Source organism: Lissotriton vulgaris, chromosome 12 (genome assembly GCF_964263255.1).
Source record: "Lissotriton vulgaris chromosome 12, aLisVul1.2, whole genome shotgun sequence".
NCBI classification, from domain to species: domain Eukaryota; kingdom Metazoa; phylum Chordata; class Amphibia; order Caudata; family Salamandridae; genus Lissotriton; species Lissotriton vulgaris.
In genome coordinates, this window is record NC_141700.1 from 559,197,217 (window position 1) to 559,222,517 (window position 25,301).

A 25,301-nucleotide genomic window follows, 5' to 3' on the forward strand; every position below is an offset into this window, starting at 1 on the left:
AGTAATAACCACAAATGGTTTCCAGTTGCTAAAAGTCTCCATGTTCTCTTGCAGAGAATACTCATCAATAGTCATAAGCTCTGAATAGTCCCGCCCTCGTGCGGGGACCCCATAGATATACAGACTATACACACACACACAAACATATATATATATATGTGTGTGTGTGTGTGTGTGTGTGTGTGTGTGTGTGTGTGTGTGTGTGTGGGTGTGTGTGTGTGTGTGTGTATATATATATATATATATATATATATATATATATATATATGTGTGTTTGTGTTTAACCACATTTAGTACGTAGTGCTGTGAAACACACACGCACACACACACCCACCCACCTAAAATGCCAAAATTGCATTGCATTTTTCATTTCAAATAACACATATCTATTTAAAATTTCTGTGACATAGAAAAATGCACTCTTCACTGTTTTGGCATAGCCTTTCTTTTCAAGCAGAAAGGCAAGGAAATAGCAGGCAGTTAGCCCAATGGCTGCATATAGAAAACACTACAGATTAAAACTGGTGCTGTGCCTTTAAGATCTCCAGGCTCCCATCATGCCCCACAGGTGACAGGTCAGTCCTTTTTTTCCAGCTCCTTCTGTGAGTATCCTGTAGCATTGAGCTATTCAGTTTATGACTGTGTCATTAATTGATATTTTGAAGTTGAATTTTTTGGCTTCACTCAACATCTTTGAGTACAAGCTGTACTATTTTCATTTTTTTTCTGACTTTGCTGGTTTTTTTATGTCGGAAATGCAAGTCCTGTTTAATAGTGTCCTTCGTTTGGGAAGAAAATGGCTAAATCCGACCCACACTCTGTCTGCATTGTCCGTTTGCCATCCTCACACCAACCAGACAAGTGTTATTACTGCCAGCAACTTTCCAGGAGGACTCTTTGGGACAGGGAAAGGTTTAAACTGCATGCCATGAATGAGAGAAGAAAATATTCTACAAGTGTCCTGGAAGGTAATGAACAGCCTTTTAAAGAGTCCTCCTCTTAAGTGCGGTCTGAGCATAGAAAAAGAGGCGGAAAAAGAAGACAGCGCTCAGCTTCGCCGTCAACGGAGAGACGATAAGCTTTGAACATACTTATATGCTCACTGTCGGCGTCCAAATAGTTGACAGAAGACCTTTACCACGGTCAATGTCGACAGTCAACCCCAGGCCTTTCAACTAAGGGAAAGTCAAAGAGACTGTTGTTGCACATGATACCAAGTAATTATAAGTTTAGACTTGAAGCAGCATCGAGAACTCATCGACCGACGTCAGCTGCTCCACGGCGATGGTCTAGTTCGGGTTCCCCACCATCCACGGAACACAGACGATCAACATCTAGGTCCTCCCCGTCGCCCAGACATGGGTGGTTGCCGCCAAGGTCTCCTCCGCTGATGTTAAAAAAGCCTCAGACAGCATCAAAGACTCCTCCGATGGTGAGCCATAGACACTCACCACCGAGAATCTCGCCTCCATCTAGGCACCATTGCATCAGTCCCCATCATCGATGTCAAAGTGAAGAAGGTCGCCATCGAGAAGATCTACGTCAAGGTCGTTGTTGTCTCACACGCCTCTACCGGCAAAGGGACAGAGGATGGCTGGTGCGCCTGTGCCAACGTCACAAGCTTTTTCGATGTTGAAGGAGGTTTAGGTGGTGGAATCTCAGAGTCCGACGCCGAGATCTGCACGGTCGATATCAAAGAGCACATCATCAGACGCGAGATAACAGCCAGCTCCCAAACCTCTGAGGCCCCCGCACTGGCCACCCCCACCCCGGTACGGCGGACACACGCTTACATCAAATAGCACAAGTATGACACATGCGTGCCCACATTGCGATCCTTCCTTTTTCCCCCCCTTTTTTTTACTTTCTTATTCATTTTTCCACCTTTTTCTTTTCACGGTTGAGACCTAGTGGTCTATTGTTTGTTACAAAGTTTTTGTTTATTTGTTAAAATGTTATGGATATCGAGTTATCAGAATCTTGCTCCCTTATGCAACAACACTCAATGGTGCCATCCGTGAGGCTGAACCACACCCACACTTCCCAGAGCGGGCAGAGAGAAGATACACAGAAAGACTGTCACACTTCACTGACAAACGCATACCAGACCTGAGGACTGCCAATTGAACGCCTGGTAGGCTGCACACTCTCTAAAGCCAATTGCGATAAACACACTTTCTTTTCGCTTGCCCAGACTATACTAGAGATTACACCATGTTAACCTGATTCACAAAACGCCCTTTCTATTTGCTGTAGAAATATCTCCTTTGAGACACGCGATTTCTTCTTATCACGACAGGGTCCTTGTGAGCGCAAATAATCCTCTTTGACGATTCTCCAATCTCCTCTTATTATACTATGTACAGCAAGCGAAATGCAATGTAGCAGTTCATGGACTCGTTATATTTTCTGAATCACCTGGAATGATTGTAAGAATTTATGTTGTATTACCCTGCTTCAATTAATGTTGATTGCTGTGAGTAAATATCTAAAAAAAATCTATAAAATATATTCAAACAAAAAAAAATCAAAGAGCAGATCATCTTCTCCAGGCCTTAGAATTATGCAGATCACACCAGATGGAGCTCTGGCTCCAGGACAATAAACACCGCATGTTAATCTTTCACCTAGGTGGTTAAGAAGTGTGAAAGAGTGGAGAGTGCCAAGGCGCATTCTAGGATCGGACTACTCCCAAACATATTCCCCTTCTTCAACATCTGCTAGAGGAGTGTGCCCATCTTCCCCTGTCACAAAATCCCCTCGGGATCTTCACAATAACGCCAACCTCCTTCTCCAAGAAGACGTTGGTCTCGAACACCTCATAGGCGGTCTCATGCCAGGTCTCACCATTCTCAATCCTCGAGACTTCAGGGGCATAGACGCATCTCCATCCTGGTCAGCAGACGCATCCAGAACCTCTGTGGAAGACTTTTCCCCTACTTTGTCTGCCGCCCCTCCTGCGAGATTGTTGCCAGTGGACGATATCTTCACGTTTAACCAGGTTCTATGTAGGGGGCGACAAAGCTGAACATTGAGATACCTACTGCAACCACCTTGGCTTCAGTCACCTTTCAAACCCTCCATCACAGGTCATCCACTAGACCTTTACTTGCCCTGGTACCTGGGCTACTGGAAACTGCACTATATACATGTCTCACCCCTGCTTCAATAGGATTGACGCCACCGCGCATTACTAAAAAGTACAGAGACCCAGACCAAGATCCACTTTTTTTCTGAGATTCGACCCGCGTCCGGACTCCGTCATAGTGGCAGCAGCAAGAAAAGTTCACACAGGGGCGTCCTCCTCCACAGTCCCACCCGACAAAGACATCAAGTTAATGGACTCCCTTAATAAGAGGATGTGTAGCACTTAGACTTTCTATATGAAGGTCGCTAGCGCCTCTGCACTCATGGAAAGATATGACCAGTCACTATGGGACTGTCTCTCAAGATTAGTGGAAAAAGTGCCAAAAGAAGATCCGCAGGGTTTTCAGGAGATCCTACAGGAAGGAAGACTGGTAGGGAACCAGTTCATTAGTGCAGCAGCCGATGCTTTGGATCTGGCGGCCAATGGTTATTTACATGGCATTTGTGCTAGGCGCTCCTCTTGGCTGCGACTCCGATCTAAAACATGAGACCCAACACAGGATTTTAAACCTGCCTTTTAACTGAACTTTGCTTTTCGGCACTCGAGCCCACGATGAGATGTCCAGGATGAAGTCCAAACTTGACACCCTGAAGGCAGTGGGCCTTGAGAAACGTAAAGACTTCATACACCGATACCGTCCTTATGATAGTCACCAATTCCAACAGAGGGTTCAAACACCTCACTGGTCTTCGCAACACCATCTGTCCGGGTCCCACAATCATCAGTGTCGACCAGGATGGGGACGAGGTGTCTCCAGGCAAACAGTTTCCTTTTCTAAGCAGCAGACCAAACAGTAAGAGCTTGCTTCCCCCAGCGCTGTTCCCCTCTCCAGTGGGGGGAAGCATCATGACTCATCTGGACGAGTGGCTCAACAACACAAAGGAAAAGTTGGTGCTCGATATTGTGCAGAATGGATACTTTATCAGATTCAAATCCCCCCCCCACCTGCTATCCTGCTTTGGAGATCATCAGTAACAGCTACTTTGGGCGGAGGTATCCATCCTGTTGCAAAAACAAGCCATTCTCTGGCTGCAGCATCGACCAGGGATTTACTTACTCCTGCTTCTTCCTGATTCTAAAGAAAGGACCAACCAGGTATTACAGGTTTGTACTTGATCTCAGACTCTTAAACAAGTTTATCCACACAGAAAGATTCAGGATGTTCGCAGTACACCAAATTGTCCCTCAGATTCATCAAGTAGACTGAATGTGCTCCATAGACCTTCAGAACGCTTACTTTCATTTCCCTATTTACTGGCATCGGAAATGTCTACAGTTCCAGGTAGCGTCAGAGCATTTACAGTACAAAGTCCTTCCTTTTTGGACTCAAGTCAGCCCCCCTCACGTTCTCAGAATGCATGGCGGTGGTAGCGGCTTTTTTGCGAAAGAAAAAAATCTTTGTCTAGCCACATATTAAAATGGAGATTCATACTTAGCAGGGATCTTAATAAATAGATGCATAACTCCAAGAACTGTGAGCGGCCTTGATAAAGTGAAACATGTCAGCAGTTAGATACAAGAATATAACAATTCATTGTTTCAAAGAATTTAGGATGGGAGAAATATGAAAATATCATCAGAATAAATGCAATATTGAACTATAAGTTAATTTAACTTGCCTTCCTTTCTCATGTGCGTTTATGATTACTGGAAATAGTATATGTTCTGGAGTAGCGTGCTACTCGCTGAAAAAGCGCTTCAAGACCTCATCAGGAATAACAAGTGCTGTATAAATGCAACCCTTTTTTCCTCTTCTATCACTCCGCTATCCTTCGCAATCCAAATAACTGACTAATACCCACCTCTCAAATTACTTCCATATTTCACTATACTAATTGACCACTAATCCTTTATGGGTTCCAGAGTAGCGTGCTACTTGCCAAAAAGCACTTCAACATCCATCAGGGGTAACAAGTGCTATATAAATGCAAACCTTTTCCCTCTTCTATCCCTCTGGTATCCTTCTGAATCCAAATAACTGACCACTTTATAAGACTGTGTATTTTCGCTTTGTTGGTTCTATTTTGTTTGCTTGTACCCTTCTTGATGTATAAACTGTAAAGTGCTCTCATACACCTCGGTGGTCATGTTTGCACTATATAAAACTTTCCAAATAAAATAAATTAATAAAAACCTATCCACCACTCAAATTACTTTCATATTTCACTATACTAACTCACCACTAATCCTTGCTACTCGCCGAAAAAGCATATTGACGCCTCATAAGCGCTATATATTAATGCAATTACTATACAATATCTAGACGACTGGCTACTCAAGAGTGTGTCTCCAAGTCTTTTACAAGAACACCTGCAGTCGGGTGTAAAATCAGTTGGGTCTTTGCGTCAACTTCAAAAAGTCCATTCTTAATCCAACTCAGAGAATTCACTACCTGGGCGTGATTCTAGACTCCGCAGAGGCAAGAGTGTGCCCTCCGGAGGAGAGGTTATACTCAATCAACTGCAAGTGTTGCACTTGCCTCCACACACCTCGTCCCACGGCCAGACAAGTATCCACTATGCTGGGCTCCATGGCTTCCTGCATCTTCATCATTCCCAATGCCAGACTGCATATGAGACCTCTGCAGCAGACATTAGAGGACCAGTGCTCTCAGATCTCCAACCCTTGGGAGGACACCATAATTCTTTCTCAGATAGTCAAAGACTCCCGGAGATGGTGGCTGCAATGTCATCATTTGTTGAAAGGAGTCCCGTTCCACCAGGAACTTCCCAAACAAACACTCGTCACAGACACATCCCTCGAAGGATGGGGACCATCTACAAGGAAGTCATACGCTTTCAAATGGAATCGCTTCTGCCTGTGGTGTACAGTCAATGTTCATAATCCCATTCTTTGACAGGATCATGTTATTCTCCCATACCTATTGTACTTGGCAAAATCAGGTCTCCAGTTTACTTCTATTAAAGTGCACTTGGCGGCAATTACAGCTTATAGTAAATCGCCCACGCAAGTCTCTTTCTTTCAAATGCCAGTAGTTAGGGACTTCCTTGAAGGGCTGAAAAAAGTCTGTCCTCCGGTTAGGTCACCTTCTCCCCTTTGGGAACTTAATGTAGTCCATTCTCAAATAATGGGTCTTACCTTCGAGCCCATTCACAAAGCATCACTACAGCACCTGACGTGTTAGGCGTCTTTCTTAGTGGGAATTTCCTCTGCTCGCAGAGTTAGAAAGATCCAGGCACTATATTTTAATGAGCCTTATCTCACTTTCCATGCTAGAAGAGTGGTCCTGAGTACCCCCCCCCCCCCTAATTTTCTACCTAAGGTTGTCTTGGATTTTCATATTAATCAGCCAATTACTCTCCCCACCTATTTCCCGAACCTTACCACCCCTCCTGAGAGGGCGTGCATTCTCTTGACCTCAAAAGGGTTCTTAAATTCTACCAGGATAAAACTAAGAACATAAGAAAGTTGGAACGTCTGTTTGGGAATTATGGTCCGGTACACACCGGTCCTCCTTCTTCCAAATAGTCTATCTCTAGATGGATACTGTCTTGTATTACCATCTCTTATCATTTAGCTAATACGTCCCTCCCTGGTAGACCAAAGGCTCATTCCTCTTGAGGGAAGGCCTACACTACGGCCCTTCTCAGAAATGTACCCAATGCAGAGATATGTAAGGCTGCTCCATGGTGATCGGTACATACCTTTGCTCTCCACTACTGCCTAGATTCTGATACTCGAGCTGATGCTCAGTTTGAGCATGCTTCCTTAAGTAATTTGTTTGATTAAGCTGTTTTCAAAGATTACTAGTTATACTTGTATTCATCTTCAGGATTCTGAGGATGGGCTTGCTATTCTATTCAGTGCTTATGACTATTGATGAATATCCAAAAAATCAAGAGAAGGGAGGAAGAAGCAGTGATTTATTCTGCTTCCATGCTTAATAGTTTGTAATCAAAAGAGAATGAACTATGTGTCTTGAAAAAGCCAGTGTCTAGAAGTGTTGTACAAGGGCCCTCATAACTGGGTGATAACTTCCGGGTCGCGGTAAGAAGCTACAACAAGGACATGCAAGTAGCATTCTAGAGAGCTCCCGCAGCACCCAATGGAGTTTAATTAAACTCCCATAAAGTTATAGGTAGAACCATAACCATGTAAATCCTTCGATTACATGAAATAATGACGAAGATGGTTAAGTAACATTAACTTACCCAATGTGTCAAAGCGATCTATCACGTTATTGCTATGACTAAGGTCCTGATGAAAGTCCACCGATCTTTAGAGACGCCCATGGACTGAAACATGTCGACCACTGAAATCATCATTATATAGGTGCAGTGGACTATTCACACATCCACTAGAGCACCACACACTGGGTTTAACCTTACCTGACGAATATAACAAGAGTGCAGGATAGGAGGTATTTCAATTTTATCACTTTTTTCCAATAGCACTATCAAAATCACAACTGTCAAAGAACCCGATGGTCTCCCTCCAGGTGGAGAAAGGTTGACTGCCTGGAGAACGGGAAACTCATTCCTGTCCTGCCTGCCCACAGGCACTACCTGCGGTTCACGGTGGGCCACGAGCACTTTCAATTTGCAGTGCTTCCTTTTGGCCTTACTAGTGCCCCTCCAGTGTTCACCGAGATGATGGCGTTGGTTGGAGCTTATCTGCTGAGATCAGGGGTGCCAGCCTTCCCCTATCTCAACGACTGTGTATTGAATGCGGGCTCACACCATGCTGTTGTTTCCCATATCCAGACTGCAGCAGACCTCCTGCAGTCGATGCGTTTTACTGTCAACGTGCCAAAGTCACACTATACTCCCTTTCAGACACTCCCTTTCATCGGAGCTGTTCTGGAAGCGGTACAGTTTGGGGCCTATCCTTGCAAATGGCGAGTCCAGGATATTCAGACTACTATACTTATGTTTCATCCTCTATCCTGGATTTCAATGAGTCTGACTTTGATGGTTCTGGGCCTCATGGCCTCCTGCTTGTGACCCTTGTCCTCTGCCATCAGGGAATTCTGTCCGACATGATCCAGTTCTCGGAGGGAACAGCAAAAAATCTCCCGTGGTGGGTTATGGACCGCAAATGGGGCAGCGGCAGACCCTTTTTCTATTCCCCAACCAGATCTGACATTTGGGACAGATGCGTCACTCCTGGACTGGGACAGCTGTCTGGGAAAGGTGGAGCTCAGGGGACTCTGGTCTCTGTCGCAATCTGGACTCCACATTATCCTACTGGAGCTCCGGGCGTTTCGACTGCCATTGGAAGCCGTTCTACCCTCCATCAAGGTGCAGGTGTTCACAGACAACATCACCGCCTTGTGGTACTGAAAAACAAGGTTGGGTGAGTACAAGGTACTCCCGTTCAGCTTCAAATGAGCCTCAAGAACATTCTCAAAATGCATGGCTGTTGTCACAGCATTGTTAAGGAGAAAGAAGAACTTTGTGTATCCTTACCTCGATGACTGGCTGATAAAAAAGCTCCTCTCCATCTCAAGCAAAGGAGCAATTTTGCATATGTGTAAAGACACTCGTGCCTGGGTCTTCAAATCAACCTTCACAAATCAACAGCTGATCCAGTCCTGAAATTAAACAACTTAGGCGCCACACTGGATACACAGTCCGCAATAGTGTATCGTACGTCGGAGAGACTATCACCCTTGACTTTGAAATGCTGTACTCTTCTACAGTCTCATCATACTTCTGCAAGACAAATAGCTTTTCATCTGGGGTACATGGCTTTTTGCATCTAGATTGTATCAAGCGCAGTGTTGCACATGAGGCCTCTACAGTGTCTGGAAGATCAGTAGAACTAGCTTTCCAACCGCTTGGATGACAAACTCAGATTATCACAAGCTGTGCAACAATCTCTCCCATGGTGGTCGCAGCGGAACTGTCTCATGTTGGGGGTACTATTTCACCAGGAACCTCCTTCCTGGGATGGGGAACTCACATGGGCTCATTTTAGACTCTGGGTGTGTTGTCAGACAGAGAACAAACGTACCACATCAGCATGTTGGATCTGAAGGCAGGCCTCTTGGCTCTAAAATCTTTCTTTCCAGCTCTCACGATGAACTGCGCCCTTTTCCAAGCAAACAAACTCAACATCCATGCATTACTTGAACAAGCAGGGAGGAACTCACTCTCGTCCTCTCTCCCAAGAGGTCCATACCACTGGAAATTGCTACTCGCCAGGAATCGCACCATAACGGCCATCCATCTGCCAGGAATTCAAAACGGGCAGGTAGACTATCTCAGTCCCAGTTTCCAAGACAGTCGAGACTGGCTTCTCAACAATGACTACTTGCAAAAAATCTTTAAGGAGTGGGGATATTCTCACATAGACTTGTTCGCAGACCTCGGCAACGGAAAGTGTCGCTTCTACGCATCCAGGTTCTCCCAACCAGAGTCGCAGGGGAATGCTCTTTTGATAAATTGGTCAGGGAAAGTTCTTTACAAATTTCCACCTCCTCCTCTCATTCCAACAGTGATTCTCAAGTTATACTGGTCTCACACCAGGATGATTCTCATAGCCCCAGAGTGGCCTCACCAATAGTGGTTCACAGACCCATATCTTTCGGAGTAGCCCCACAAGAGACTTCCATGTTGACAGGATTTCCAGTTCAAGTTTGATCCCAACCTCTCATCCCTGAATTTGATAGCATGGTTCCTGAATTCCTCCAATATGGACATTTAAGACTTCCTAAAGAGTGGATGAACATTCTCAAGGAGGCTATGAGACTCTCTACTAGACGTTCATATGCCTTCAAATGGAAGAGGTGTTATTTGTGGTTTATAAAAAATGGCCAGAACCCAATTTCATGTGAAGAGGATGTACTCCTCCCTTATCTCCTTCACTTGGCTAAATCAGGGCTACATTTCTCTGCCATCAGAGTACACCTAGCAGCTGTTACAACTTAAAGGAAATCTCCTTCGCCCCTGTCTTTTTTTCACTCAGACTCCCAATGGTAAAAGACTTTCTCGAACGACTTAAAAAGGTGTTTCCCCCAATCCAGAATCCCTCTACTCCGGTGGAACTCAATATTGTCCTTTACAAATTGATGAGCCCTCCATTTGAGCCAATACATAAAGCCTCTTTGCAATATCTCATCTGGAAAGCAGTTTTTTGGTGGCTATCACTTCAGCTCATAGGTTAATTGAAATTCAAGCTCTCTGTTCAGAGCTACCATGTACTGTTTAACTCCAGTAGAGTGGTTGAGAGGACTCATCCTAGTTTTCTACCAAAGGTAGTTTAAGTTTCACATCAATCAGACTATCTTTCTGCCTCCTTTCTTTCCTTATCCCTTTGAATCCAGCTGGAAGGTCTCTGCATTCACTGGATGTTAAAAGTGCTGAAATTCTACTTAGACAAAACCAAGAGTATAAGGAAATCGGATCACCTGTTTAACTATGGTCCAGTGCGAACAGGTTTAGCATAAACTAAATAGCCGATTTCAAGATAGATTCTTTCATGCATATTACTGTCTTACCAACTAGCTAAGAAATCATTACCAGCTAGACATAGATTTCAAGTGGAAAAGCCGCTACTGCAGCTCTGTTTAGAAATGTACCAATTTCTGAGATCTACAAAAGCTCCTACCTGGAAATCTGCTCATAATTTGAGCATGCATTACTGCCCGGATTTATATGCTAGGACAGACACTCAATTTGAACAGGCTTTGTTGAGAAATCTTTTTTGTTAAAAGTTGGAGCTGTTGTCCTCTTCTAAGTCCACTTATTGTGTAATGGACATGCAATTCTATTCAGTGCTTATGACTATTGATGAGGATCTCCTAGAAGAGAAGGATAAATTGCTTAACTGTTATCATAGTTCTCTTCAAGGGGAATCGTCACTAAAGTCATAAGGAACCCACCCACCTCCCTGGATGGAAGACAATAAAGCTCTCAACTAGTTCTGGATGTAGGGTCCTTTAGTGTCCCCCGTAAAAAAAAAAACCCTAACAGAACTGTCACCTGTGGGGCATGATGAGATACAGGGGGTACTGTGAAGTTCTTAAAGGCAAATATCCGATTTTGTATGCTTATTCTTTGAATACAGCCTATTAGTTAACAGTGCCTCATATTCCCTTTCCTTTTGTGTTTTAATTGAAGGTTTTGTGGAAGGCTTCCTATATTTGTCTTTTTTCTTTACATGAATTGTATTGATTGGTATGGTTTCAAAAGAAAAGTAAATGGAATCTGGCCATTTTGTACCCTTTCTATAGGGTGTGTCTGTCTGTCTCTCTCTCTGTCTGTCTGTCTGTCTGTCTGTCTGTCTGTCTGTCTCTCCCAAAGTCTCCGAACTATAAAATGCTTATAACTGTGATGTGGATTCCTCTAGAAGAGAATTTACGATTGCAGGTAGACAATCTATGTATCTCCGAATGGATTCTGCTCTGTATTAAGCTCTGGTACGCATTGGCCAAGAATCGCTCCCCTGAGGATTTGCGCGCTCATTCCACCAGAGCTGAGGCTGTGACCAGTGTGTTAGCATTCAGAGTTCCTTTTCTGGATATCTGCCAGGCAGCAACGTGGGCTTCACTACACACGTTCACAAAGCATTACTACTTGGCTAGACAGGACGGGCACTTGGCTCTTTCGGTCCTGCAGGACTTTCTAGTGTGAAGCAGTTTTGCAGACCAATCTCCAGGGAGGTATTGCTTGGGGATCTTTTTTAAAGTAAGGAATCTGCGGCTAGAAGATTCAATCAAAGAACAAGTTACTTACCATCGGTAATGCCTTATCTGGTACTCTATCTTGCCACACATTCCCTACTGACCCACTCATCCTCCCTGCTCTGCTAACAGATTTCTTGGGGCAGGGATTTTCCCCTTTTAGGGCCCAAGTTTTAGACACCAGTGGTCCGTGTTCTTCGTGACTCCACGCTCCTGACGTGGAGTGTGGCAAAAAGAAACTGATGTGAGCGTGCTGGGGTGGTGCCTATATAGGCAATGCTCATGCCACTTCCGATGATGCAGTGCGGCGCTGAACAGCGCCGCCTACTGGCACACAGGTGTACTACTCACAAAACAACCGGATCCAGCCTGACACCTGGGGATAATTCTAAGATAAGGAATCTTCGGCTAGATAGTCTCTACCAAGTAAGGCTTTGCCAAAGGTAAGTAACTTGTTTATTAATGATTTTTGTTGAGTCTGCCAGTATATCTTAATTTTAAAATATTAATGGACCTAAATATGCTTAATATTTTATGTCCTCTTAATTCCTTTGCAGCATTTGCTCCCATTCCTTTTGGCGGTATCTATCTTCCTCTTGAAGTCCCAGCTAACAAATGCCACCGTTCACCTCTGGTGTTAGCCTATGATCAAGCACATTTCTCTGCACTGGTATCCATGGAGCAAAAAGAGAGTCCAAAAGAACAAGGTATTATGGTTACATGGTTTATAATTTTTAACTATTAATTGGAGATTATCTGTGCATACAAAGCTGTGTGGACTTTGTGAGGACTCATTGTGAATGGTTATATAGTGGTGGGTTTAGGTTATTTTAAAAAAATGTGTGCAACCAAGCTGATGGTGCAGAGTTTAGGCAGTTCATTGTACAGTCCCAAGTGGGAAGGCTCACATAGAATCACTTTAGTGATATTTGATGCTTATTTAGTGGTAGACTTTGACTGAAGTCCTGAGGATGATTGATGTGCCATGTACACCAATGGATGGATGTGTGTCAGTGCATATCCATGTCTGCCTCTTCAAATTCCTATCTATTAACAAATCTTGTATTTGATGAGGTTTAACTGCTTCCCCACAACATTGTATACAGATTTTGAAACCTCCATGTCCGGGGTCCTACCTATAGTTATCATAAGCACTGCCCTTGCACAACCATTTTACACCTCACTTGTGCTTTCTAGCCAAGGTGGGATCGAACTTGGAGGTAATTTACTTACGTTTTTTCCCTTTTCAATGAAACGACTGATCTTTAACTCATAAAAATGATTCATGCACAACTAATAATTAGTAATGTTAAGGGACCTATAGCTTAAGTCCAAGTTTCTACACCAGGTAGTTTTTTCTAACGCTGATTTTTATCTCCACTTTATTTTTCTCTTTGCTTTCTGTTTACAGTACTGATGCTTTAAACATTTAGTTTCAGTAAAATGAAGATTTAGTGGAAGTTTGAGCTGAAACTCTGCATTTTAATGTATAGTTCCATAGATCTTAAATTAATCAATGATGATTGATGTCAAACCCGATGATGGTAATAAAATGATAAAGCTTTACAGCAAGGAGATACATGAAACTGCTCAAGAGAGTGTGTCCTTCACTACATCTGATTCTTTCTTCCCAGTGAAATCTGTTATACATGAACACGCCCTTCCCACCTCCATGATGTGACATGTGTCAAAGTATATTTTTCTTATATCCATAGCAACCATGTCGGTAGTTACCCAAACAGAAGCTCTCGCCTTAGGGTAACCGATACATTCCACAGACAACAGTATGGAAACTGATTTTCAGTCATGCATTTGAATTGATCGATGTAAAATTCAGAAGCAAGTAATTTACTGTGGTACTTCAACATGGAAATGAGGACATCAATCTTTCAGCTTATTGGTAGCTCTTGTCCAAATATGAATACAGAGGTAGTTGGGTGGGCACTGGACCTGTAGTCGCCTTCTTTACCAACATGGAGACATTCAGAGATTCTCATTATTAGTTGCTAGAATTGAAATCTGATTTATTGTGTCACTACTTGCCCATTGAGGAATTCTCTGGCTCAGCTGTTCTCCTAGTTTATGAAACTTTGGAAGCACTCCATTCATACAGGCATTTTGTTTTTTAAATCTAAAAAATTGTAACTATTTTTGAAAAACAAATAATTTGATCGAATGACAGGTCCTTGCAAGTTGAAGTTTAGTTAGGAGACTACAAATACAATTTTTCTTCACATCTAAGGCAGCTTGTAAGTAAACACTTTTAGGAATAGTAAGAAATGGGCTGCACACTCTATATTTAGGGTCCCATGTTAAACAAGCATTTGCAATGCAATAGGTCTCGCATTACGAAAGTTTGAGCTATTGGTATTGTAAATTACACAGTTTTTATTTATGTGTTAGTTTTGAAAATAGACAACTTAATAGCTTTGTCATTTACAATGCTAATAGTTTTAACTTTCGCAAATGTGACACCTATAGCATTTGTAATGCAATATGTGTTGTATTTACGTGACTTAGATGTATTGATATTACAAATAACAATGGCTTTTACATTTTTTATATTTAATACTTAAATAAAAGATATTGCCATTTATAATGGCAATAGCTTAAACTTTTGTAAATAATTTTTGGGAAGATTATGTTAATTGTATTTTATTGTGACGAAAATCCAAGAACAGAAGTGAAATATTAACATCTTTTTGTGACATTTGTAATAAAGCTTGAAACATTGAGAGAACATATTTGAACCAGTTGTTGAATCGTTGCACAGATTGATGCTGTGGTGGTGCTGAGTGATGTTGTGGTGGCGATGAGTGATGCTGTGGCGTTCAGTGATGCTATGGTAGCGCCTAGTGATGTTGTATTTCCCATGAGTGATGTGGTGGTGGTGCTGAGTGATGCTGTGGCGAAGCGATAGATAGAGGGAGGGCAATAGATAGATAAAGGGAGGGCGATAGATAGATAGAGGGAGGGCAAACGATAGATAGACAGAGTGATGGCGATAGATGGAGTGTATTTATGTTGCATTGAGTAGTGTAAGTATGAGGTGTGTAATTATATGGCACTGAGTGTATTATGTGGAGTGTATTTACGTTGCATTGAGAATAGTAATTATATGGCGTGTAATTATGTGGCATTGAGTGGTAATATGGGGAGTGTATGTTGTATTCAGTAGAGTAATTATGTGGCACTGAGTGGTATTTGGAGTGAATGTTGCATTGAGTGCAATGTAATTATGTGGTGTATTGTGTGGCACTCAGTGGTATTTGGAGTGTATGGTGCATGGAGTGCAGTGTAAATATGTGCTGTGTAATTATATGGCACTGAGTGGTATTTGGAGTGTATGTTGCATTCAGTGTAGTGTAATTATGTGCTGTGTAATTATGTGGCACTGAGTGGTATTTGGAGTGTATGTCGGATTGAGTGCAGTGTAATTATGCGGCGTGTAAATATGTGGCACTGAGTGGTATTTGGAGTGTATGTTGCATTGAGCGCAGTGTAATTATGTAGCATGTAATTATGTGGCACTGAGTGCTATTGTGTGGAGTGTGTGTTGCATTCAGTAGAGTGTAATTATGTGGTGTGTAATTATGCGGCACTGAGCTGTATTTGTAGTGTATGTTGCATTGAGTGCAGTGTAATTATGTGGCAGTGCAGTGTGTGTGAGGCAGCGCAGTGTGTGTGTGAGGCAGCGCAGTGTGTGTGTGAGGCAGCGCAGTGTGTGTGTGAGGCAGCGCAGTGTGTGTGTGTGTGTGCCATAAATGTGTAGTTAGTGTGTTGGCAAAGGGTCATCTAGTTTGGCTTGGGCCTGTCTCTGGAGCGAATGAACAATATTCTTGTGGAGAAGGAGTGCTGTGGCAGATCTGGTAGCCTGGTGTCACATGAGCCTTCTTTGCGCATCATTAGTCGTTTACTTTCATGGAAAGGAGGTGCTAAAAAATTTGAATCTGGGAAGTTTGGCAAAGAAGGTTAGATGGACTTGTGTGAACGAGGTCAACCATTGTACACAGAGTATGCGGGCCTTATGGGGAATTACAAATATAATTGGGAGTTGAGGAATAAGCACAGGATCGGAGAAGACAAGAATTTTGATTTTGATCTGTCCAGTGTTTAATTGCTACAAGGCAATCCAAGAGTTTCTTTTGGAGGTGGGGGATACAGAGAAAAAGATCTGTGTGTCATCATTAAGGAATTAAAAAGAGAATGCACAAAATAACATGGTTCACGGTGCAAAATGAGAATAGGAGAGACTTAGGGGCCGATTCTTGGCAAATGGTAGGGAGGGAACTAGGGCAGTGATAAACAGCCAGGGGTGGTAAGATAAGATGAGGTTCTACTTTTCCAAACAGTCCCCAGTCTCTAGTGATGAGTGGGGAGACTAGCCACATTTATAGAAAGGAGCAGAATGCTTGGTAAATCAGATTTTAATATTTTTCGAATTCTGCATCAAGTGCATGTACACCTGACCACTCTTCTTCCCCAGAAAAGCACTGGTAGACTTTCCTAGGACGATTTTAAATGTGTCTTTATCATTTTTGAAATAGGGTCTTCAGAACTGGTCACAGAATCCCACATTTAACCTCATATTTTCTCTTGTTCCTTGGGGTTCTGTGCTCTACCTGCGTTGCTTTGCACCTGATTGTATGAACTGAAGTTAACACCTACAAGCCAGTTTCACAGCTCTTTTGAATGGCACCTCATTGAATGAATTGCCTTTAAGGAGTGACAATAACTCTTCCTACTTCGGATATTTGTCAGGAGCACGGGCCTGTACATGAAACTTTCATGTGGTATTGAATGGCCATCAGAGCTGTCACAGAGATTTTGAACATGTGCAGCAAAGATGATTCTCCCTCACAAATGTATAGTATTTTTCTATGTAACGGCTGAGTGCATGCTGTTTTGATTTCAATTATTTCCAGTCTTGTTATCTTTAAATAATAGCATCTGCATGCACCAGTAATGTACAGGTATATTCCTATCACGAAGACATTGAAAATCATTTTGCACTATTCATAAGCTTCTAAAACACAAACAGTGGATGACGTAAGCAGAGTCTGGTGTATCTTTCTTTTAGCTTCTGCATACATTGCATCAGATCCCGGAGTACTTTCTGATATCTTCAAAACCTTTAAAAAAATGTTTCATTCAAAGATGTGATTTATGACCCAACAGTGTACTCACACATCCTGCCCATAAGTCCGGCATTGCTTTGCTAGACCGGAAGCACGGTGACCTGCGGCCTCTGCGACACGGTAATTCACACATAATACCTGCTTTCTGGAGCATGGGATTTCCAACTTTCGGCACCCATTCCAGTGAGGGAAAAGCTTAGCAGTGTCCAGTGAAATATAATCGCGGCACTGCGAAAAGCTCCGCCGTGTACAGCGGCACCTAAACATTACAAAAAAAACATACACTCATGTGTGTGCACCTAAAAAAATGAAAACAAAGCTCCGTGCAAGGAAATTGAATATTGCTACACAGGCTGGGTATTATTAACAGAAAGTCACAAACTGGGAAACTGGGTAACCGGGCTGTGGCCAAGACATGCATGAGAATGGACTCTCTTTACAGCGCTCTGTCTGCATTTGCCATACCTTGTACAAATCCTGCAATAATCGAGGCCCATGAGTTCCAGTTGGGTCCAGCGATGTCGTCCCAGGGGAGTGAGAGCCTGGGGGCAGCTTCTGCTATGTTGGAAGCCGCAGTGCACTGGGAGAGCTGGAGTCAGCGAGACCCGTACCGGATTCCATTAAAGAAACTCTTCCTCGGAGACAAAGAAAACGAAACAGAAAACAAAAACTGTATCTCCGCCACAGCAGTAGTCCAGCATTGATGGATACAATTTGAGGGACCTTGACAAAAATAACAAGTGATAACAAGATGTGCGCACGCACTCATGAAAACGAAACTAAGCGTGGGGGCGGGACTTCCGTCTTGTGCGCTAATCAGCGCCCACGGAGTTCCTGGCCCGAGTAGCAGTGGTGACGCGGGGCTCCCATGCCCGAGGGAGAGCCCCGCGGCGGCTACAGAACACCGGATTGCCGGTAAGTGGGACTGTATTTGGGAGCGGGCGGGCGGGGGGCGGCGCGTGTGTGTATGCGACGGCGGGGGTGTGTTCTCTGTCTGTATGGGTGCGTGCATGGGTGCTCGTGTGCGTGTCTGTATGTGTGTGTGCAGGGGGGGCGGCAGCGTGTGTATGTGCGCGCGCGCCTGTGTGAGTGCAGGGGGTGGGGGCTGGCTGTGTGTGTGTGCGCCGTGTTTGCATGCAAGCCAAGCGAAAGCAGGGGCCGTGTGTACGTGTCTGCGCAAGCACGGCTGAGAGGCGCGCTCCCGCGGTGAAAACTGGAAAGGAAAAGCGCGTGGCACATTGCTGTCCACATTCCCAAATACGGGTAACATTAGTTGTCTTGCTGACAGCATTCAATGCTTTCGCATTGAATGCTAGGTCAGCTCGACCTAAAAATGGCGGTGACATGTCGGGCTCTTTCTTAATGGACTTTACAGGCCTTGATCTAATTGGACTTCTTATGCTTTGATCTTCAAATCTTGTCACCTTGTTAAGAACTATAGGAATTAGATTTTATAATTTAGCTGTTGGTGCATAGCTAGTTAATAACTATAGAAATCTGTCCTCAGAGTCCTATTCATAAGAAAAACTTGGAACATTTTTAGATAATTGATAACTGAATGCGTGTTACCCACCTGATGTTAAAACGTAACAAAACTGATATCATCGATGCTGAAAGCAAAATGGCAGTGTTGTCTAAATTATGTGGCAGGGAATTAATGACATTTTCCCATGTCCACGCATAGTGGAGACGAATTTAAGTATCAGAATTGAGCAGGATCTTTCTCTTATGCACCAAGTCACTAAGATTGTTTGTGTCTGCATTTTCCATTTAGAAATTATTGTTCTCATTTCCATGCAATCCCTTTCATCACTGGGGGCAGGTAGCGTTGGCAAGGGTGTTAGCAAGACTGATTTAAACCAGTCAGTAGATTACATCTAGTACATCCGTAGTGCCAACTGAAAAATATCCACTGTAATGGGTTACATCACATTCATATTAAATCATGCTCCTGGTAGGTAATAGCTGTGCTTTATAAGCTTCTACACAAAACGTAATAGGGTGCCTCTGGCTCTGGTACTGTCAGAGTGAGATCGGTTTGACTGAGATAGACCGAGAATTGTAACCTTTGTTTTCAAAGTGTGTCTGATGCAGTTTCTCTTGCTATGCACTTTCCTGATATCTAGTGACTCGTTCAGAATAGTGCAACCTATTTTTTCAAAGCCCTTCATTTTCAGCTACACGCATGAGGAAACAAAGTGCACTGAGACATGTACTCCACTTTAAAGTATGTAAAGTTTCTCCATTGCTTGGTGTACCCGTGCTCATGTAAACTCAGCAAGTTTTGGCTCTTTTTTGGCACAAGGGGGTGGGAAAGCCAGGTCTGATCTAAATTTGCAACATAAACTGTTAAGTAAACTGACAGTTACAGGAAAGTACCATGTTAAGGTTGCAAAAAGTAACTGTCACAGATTCACAGGCTGAGCCTAGATTATTATGCAACAAAACAGGAGCTACCCATGACAATCTATAAACAAGCCGCAATGGGCACTGTTGTATCAAGAAGAACTAGATTAACCAGTTGGCCTGTACACAAATCACTCTGTACACAATTTATGAGTCTGTCCGGCTAATGCCGGCTGGATTTGTTTTATACTGCATTGTATGATGACTTTAGGCATTGAGCACCATTGTCTGCATTCCTTCAATTTTATATCTGCCTAATCTGAACTAATCCCTTTTCTGCTGTGTTGCTTCTACTTGGAATCAGTGTTACTCTGGGAAAACAAATAAGGATAAAGATATTCCGCAGGACAGTCAGAGGAATACCAGGACATCAAACCTACATTCGATATCACAGACTTGGCATTATGGCAAATGGCTGGCCAATGGGACAATTTTTGTAGGTGTTAATTTGCAGATCGGCTAATGGGATAAGCTGTTTGACGGCTAAACTCTCTTTATGGAAAGAAAGGTGGCAAGTGATGCCAGTCCTTTAGCTCATGTTGGTCTATGGGCACCCAAAGGTAACAGTGCTATGTCAGTACCAAGCAGCTTAGAGCTTCATATATGCCCTCTGCTCAGCAGTAATGTAAGCATGTATGGAAACATACAACGGGCTTGAGCCAAAATAGCTCTAGGGGCTCGGTCTCGTATTGTCTCATATTTTTTTTCATCAGCAGTAAGAGGAACAGCCAGTCAGTTTTGACTAGATTAAGAGTCCATGAGGTCAAACAATGGGATGTTAAACCTACTACCAATAGAACATACATACATAATAGTTTATCAGTAAACCCAGGTATACTTTATACAATCTGAAAGTTCAGTAACTAGCTATACTCCTGTCCTACTTTTAGATACCTAGAATGTCCGAGTCTGAAGTTTGTGGTATGAAGATCATTAATAGTTACCATAAAACAGGTTGGAAAAAGCTTGGCATGGTGCTGGATCCATTTATGCCATGACACAGCTCTCATACCACGCCTTCTACCTCAAAATCATTCCAAATCCCACTGTTTGCATAGTGGCATAGAGAAGTCTTTTTGCTCAATTCTCACTTGCTGAGGTAGGGTAAGATCCCTCTCTGGCTTTCTCATGGCGTTTTCCTACCTGTTAACCATGTGTTGTCCCTTGTGTTGTCTTACCTGTTGGCTGGTGAGTGCTTAATACCTTTGTGCTTCTTTCATCTGGCTTGTGAACTCTTGATTCAAGGTTCCCTGAAAGCTTTATCCAGTGCGACTCTTCATTACTTTTGACTGGACCTCATCTTGGGCCTGCTGTTACACCTTACACTTGTCTTGTCACTGAGCTTTGCTGTCATTTTATGAAAGCTTCATCATAGATCGTCTTCAACTTCAAGGCACTCTTTGGTGTCTGTTTTGAGGATTTTTCCATGGCACCCCTGAAGGTCCTTACACCTCCTGTTCCTAAAACCTGTGTATAGGTCACACTCCAAGTAACCTTTAGAGCCAGCCTCTGGTTCAGTCCTTTTTAGTCTCCCTTGACACTGGCTACACTGCCTCCTTAAATATCAGGCTGGCCTTTCTTTTATTACAAGCTTCTCACTTTGATGATCTGCTCACTTCATGGCCAGGCTCACATTGTGGCTGAAGTACTCATAGCATTGAATTCAGTTTGATTTATTGAGCAATTTGTCTGAAGCTAATCAGTGCTAGAGGTACACCTACCTAAGAATCTAGAGCACCTAGCTAAGCACTGGAAGGCCATCGGAGATTTGGAGGTTAAGGTATTTTTGACTATGGCCTGCAGGGATAATCAAAAGCATGTTCCCTTTCTGTAAGTCCCCAGACAAGGAAAATCTCCACAACGTTCCTAAAACAAAAACACTGAAGTGCCTTAGGAATAAGACCCCACGGCGGCGGGAGAAGCAAGATGCTGGCAGCCTGTGGTGGCCGTTAGGCAGTTCTTCAAATCATGGTGTAATGAATGTATAAAGAGACTACTCGCTCAGCAACGTGGCTACGACCCTGGGCGGTTCTGTAGTGCCTTTTCCGGTGCTTGGAGGTTGCACTAGTGCTGTAAGGATCCAAGAGAGCTTGTTTGCTCTCAGATGCCTGATCGCTGATGGTAGATGCATCAGATCTCAGAGCGCCAGACAGTAAGGCAATTCCGTCCAATGTGGATACGATTTCAGCAGAGACCAGGACTCCGGTTCCCCAGGACGGAGGTATGACTGTTATAATTCCTCATTTTCAGGTAAATAAGTGAAAGCTAGTACTGGCTTAGCTGTATCAGGAAAAGCAAATCCTGATGGTGATGCAAGTACAAAGAGCATTAAGAGTGTGGTTTATGGGGGCCCGGATGAAAAGAATGGGGATTTGCCCGTACCAGGATAGGTCACTTTGATTAAGACCTCCCTGGTCAGCGATACAGCAGAACATTGTAGCCCAGCCAACAATCCAACCCATCTAGATTCTTCAGACCAACCCCATTTAGGCAGTGTCCAAATATCAAAAGTACTTCAGCAACTGGCTGCCTGTCCTGTGAGGGCTGAAGGTGGTGGTGAAAAAAATGACTTGGAAGTAGGGCATAATGATTGTTTCTTTTCGATTTCTGACTCTACAGAATGGTCAGTGGTTGGGTCTGGCTCCCTTACAGGGTCTAGCAATAATGATAGTGACCCAGATGTTGGTGGAGGGGCTTCTACCAAGGCAGCGCGTAAGACGGTTAAAAAGATGTCACCAGATACTAGGTGCTAAGGATCTGAAATGGAATTACTCCTGATCATGACAACTATTTGGGACTCAGCATATACTTGCACAAGAACACACCTCTAGCTCAAATCCTCCCTCACACAACACTGTCTTCCAAACTATATCATTAAATTGAGCGGAAACACGACAGGATGGTCATAAGTCTCAAGCTGCAATAAGAAAAGGGCAGGGTGCCATTAGAAAACTGACTATAGCATGCAGCACCATAGGGGAATGCTTGATTGACCTTGAAACAAGAGCTACTGTCATTGAAACAGATCTGGCAGGCACTGGCGTACAGACAGAGGCGCATGAATCGCAACTCGTCGATATACAGTTATTCTTTGAGAAAGCCAGGCCTGAAGCGAGGGGAATAAGGGGCGATGTCTCGTTCTTTGTTATACCTGACTTTTGTCATATAACGAGCGAAAATCGGTGGCCCGTGTGGCAAGTATCAGGCCCTTTCAAGATAAGGGCAGGCATATCTGGTTAATCCCGCACACTTAAACGTGATCTGGGGGTTGTGGGGGGGGGGGGGGGGGCACCGTTTTTCGCTTCAGAAATTAAGGAAAATAAATTTTTGGCGGAGATAAGAGTATAGGGTTGGGATTGTTTGCGTATTTGGAGTGTTTACCCTCCCTTGCAATTTTCTCTCAATTTTGGAATTGTTTTTTTCTCTTTTTTTTGTTTTCTCTCACTACTCACTAAGGGCTGCACTGAAGAATTGACAAAGGGAGTTGGGGTTTATAATAGTTTATGGAATAGAACCTTGTGGCCGATTGAATAGGTGGTGAGTGACGTAGAGCTGTTAGTTAGTTAGTTAGTGGATTGATGGTAATGAATCACCATAGTTCGAAGAGCCTGCCTCCATCTCCCCTGCCGACCAATGTGCAATCTGTATACTTAACAGGGCTGGGGGGGGGGGGGGCGAAGGGAAGGTAAGAAAGGTGGGGGTCCGGCTTTTTGGAAGGCTGGGGGGGGAAGGGAAGATAATGGAAAGGGTACGGGCAGGGGTGGTGGGAGTAGGTAGGGGGCGGTAATAGGGATGGGGGGAGATGAATATAAAAAATCCTGAGAAGAAGCAAAAATTATTTTACTAAGTCTTGGCTACAAATGATTGACAGTCTAAGCCAACCTTTTTGTTACCAAATGGGTAGAATAACTATATGCTCTGTCAATGTGGGTGGGCTAAATGATAAGGCTAGGCGGCTAAGGGTTTCCGAAATATTAAGATCAGTAGCGCCTGACATATGTCTACAGGAGACACACATCCAATGTGGTAGGAGGGAATGTTGAATGATTGGCTTGCTCCTCTCAAAGTTCTATTATCAGAGGGATAGCTATTTTAGCTAGGAATAAAATGGGACCGGGTGAGGCGTAAATTGGTGGACAACTGTAGTATATGTGCATTGGTGGAGCTGGATATAGGATTAACAGTATGTACTATCAATGGTTCTAATCCGGATGATCCAAAAGCTTTGGAGGATTTGGAGGTGGAATTAGCTTCTTGGTGAGATTCATTGATAGTTTGTAGGGAATTGAATATACATCAGGCAGTAGATTGGACCTACAAGAGTTAATATAAGGGGAAAAACATGTGTGCATAGGACTCTGACCTCTCTTATGGCCAGCCATGGTTTAGTTGATGTTTGGGCCATTAAACAGCCCTTGGACCCTGGCTATACGTATTTCTCATGTCCACACAAAAAATATGTCAAGTTGGAATATTTTCTGGTTTCAAGCAGAATGTAGGGAAAATGCTGCAATTAGGAAACTCCCAAAGCTAATGTCAGATCAGAATTCCTTGGTTCTTGATGTAGTGGTCCAAGGGAACTTTAAGCCCCAATATAAATGGACTTGTGATAGAAAATTTCCGGCCAATTAAGCATTTATTGAGCATATGAGAAACTGGACAGTTGATTATTTTGATATCAATAGTTACAATGTCCTGCGCAGTGTTGTATGGGATGCTTTTAAAGCAGGATTAAGCTTTGTGACTTGTACTAGGAAACAGCAAGAAGCTGACAATAAGAAAGTTAGCTGAAGTGGAGAAAGAGCATGTGGTAAGATTTGGCCAGGGGTTAGTGTAGTACAAACACAGCTTAAAATCAAAATGGTTAAAGTAAAAATAAATAGCTATCTTACCCAGAAAATTTTGGAAGGATATCTAATTTACAGGAACAACAGCGATGAATATGGTGAATCAGTTGGGAAACTCTTAGCTTTAAGTACAAGACTGAAAGCAATTAGGAATAAGATCACATCAGGCAAAAAGAATGGGGTAACCCTATCCGGTGTTGATGATATAATGTGTAGTCCAAGAATTTTATCAAGGTCTTTATAAGGATGACTGCCAGGAGGTTGCTCCAGGGTTAGCTCAGGGGGTGGACCATGGTGGGAAAGTAGACTAAGCCGTTAGGCAGGAATTGGAAGCCGACATTTCAATTGAAGAGGTATTAAATACATTACACCAACACCCCTCAGGGGAAGCGGCGGGTCCTGATGAAATACCATTAGAGCTGTATAAGGCACTTAAAACAGAGTTAGCTCCTCTTCTATTAGATTTATGTTTAGGAGTACAACTGGATAGGGCTCCCCCTGGAGTCTTGGAAGGGTACGGATATTGTCATATTTCCTAAAACAGACAAACCCCCAGATAATCCCACATCATATCGTCCAATATGCCTTATAAATACGAATCCCAAAATATATTCAAGAATTCTGGCGGTGCATTTAGGGAGGCTCATAGCCAATCTGGTCTCACCATGGCTACATGGTTTTATACCAGGAAGGGGTACAACGGCGAGCTATATCACTATTTGATATTGTTGAAGAGACTGGGAGTCAGATGGCTATGATCCTCCTCGAGGCTGAAAAAGCATTTGATTGGGTGGCATGGCGATATCTTTGCGACATATTAGAGGTAAAGGGATTTCGTCCCAAAACGATTACTGTCATTAAGGCAATGTGTGTAGATCCGCGTGCCAACCTACAATTAATGGTTGAAAAAATAAAAGCGTGCAGATGAACAAGACATGGATGTCCCTGTTCTCCAATTTTATTTGTTCTCTACATTAACCCATTCGTTGAGCACATTTTACATAATCCGAAAATAAATCTGGTTATCACGAATGTCTACGAAATGAAGGTATTGGCATATGCAGACGATATTGCCATAGTAACTAGTGATCCGGAAAGTGCAATGAAAGAGGTTG

The 25,301-nt window shown here is 43.2% G+C and overlaps 1 protein-coding gene across 2 annotated transcripts in view; it reads left to right on the forward strand.

The window, feature by feature from the left end:
• The window catches only part of OTUD7B (OTU deubiquitinase 7B), a 479,130-nt gene that overhangs the window by 401,778 nt on the left and 52,051 nt on the right, over window positions 1-25,301 (forward strand). For both annotated transcript variants that reach the window (XM_086945375.1, XM_086945374.1), the window contains one exon: window positions 12,353-12,502. In XM_086945375.1, coding sequence (XP_086801501.1) covers window positions 12,353-12,502 — 150 coding nt within the window. The remainder of the gene's footprint in view (window positions 1-12,352; window positions 12,503-25,301) is intronic.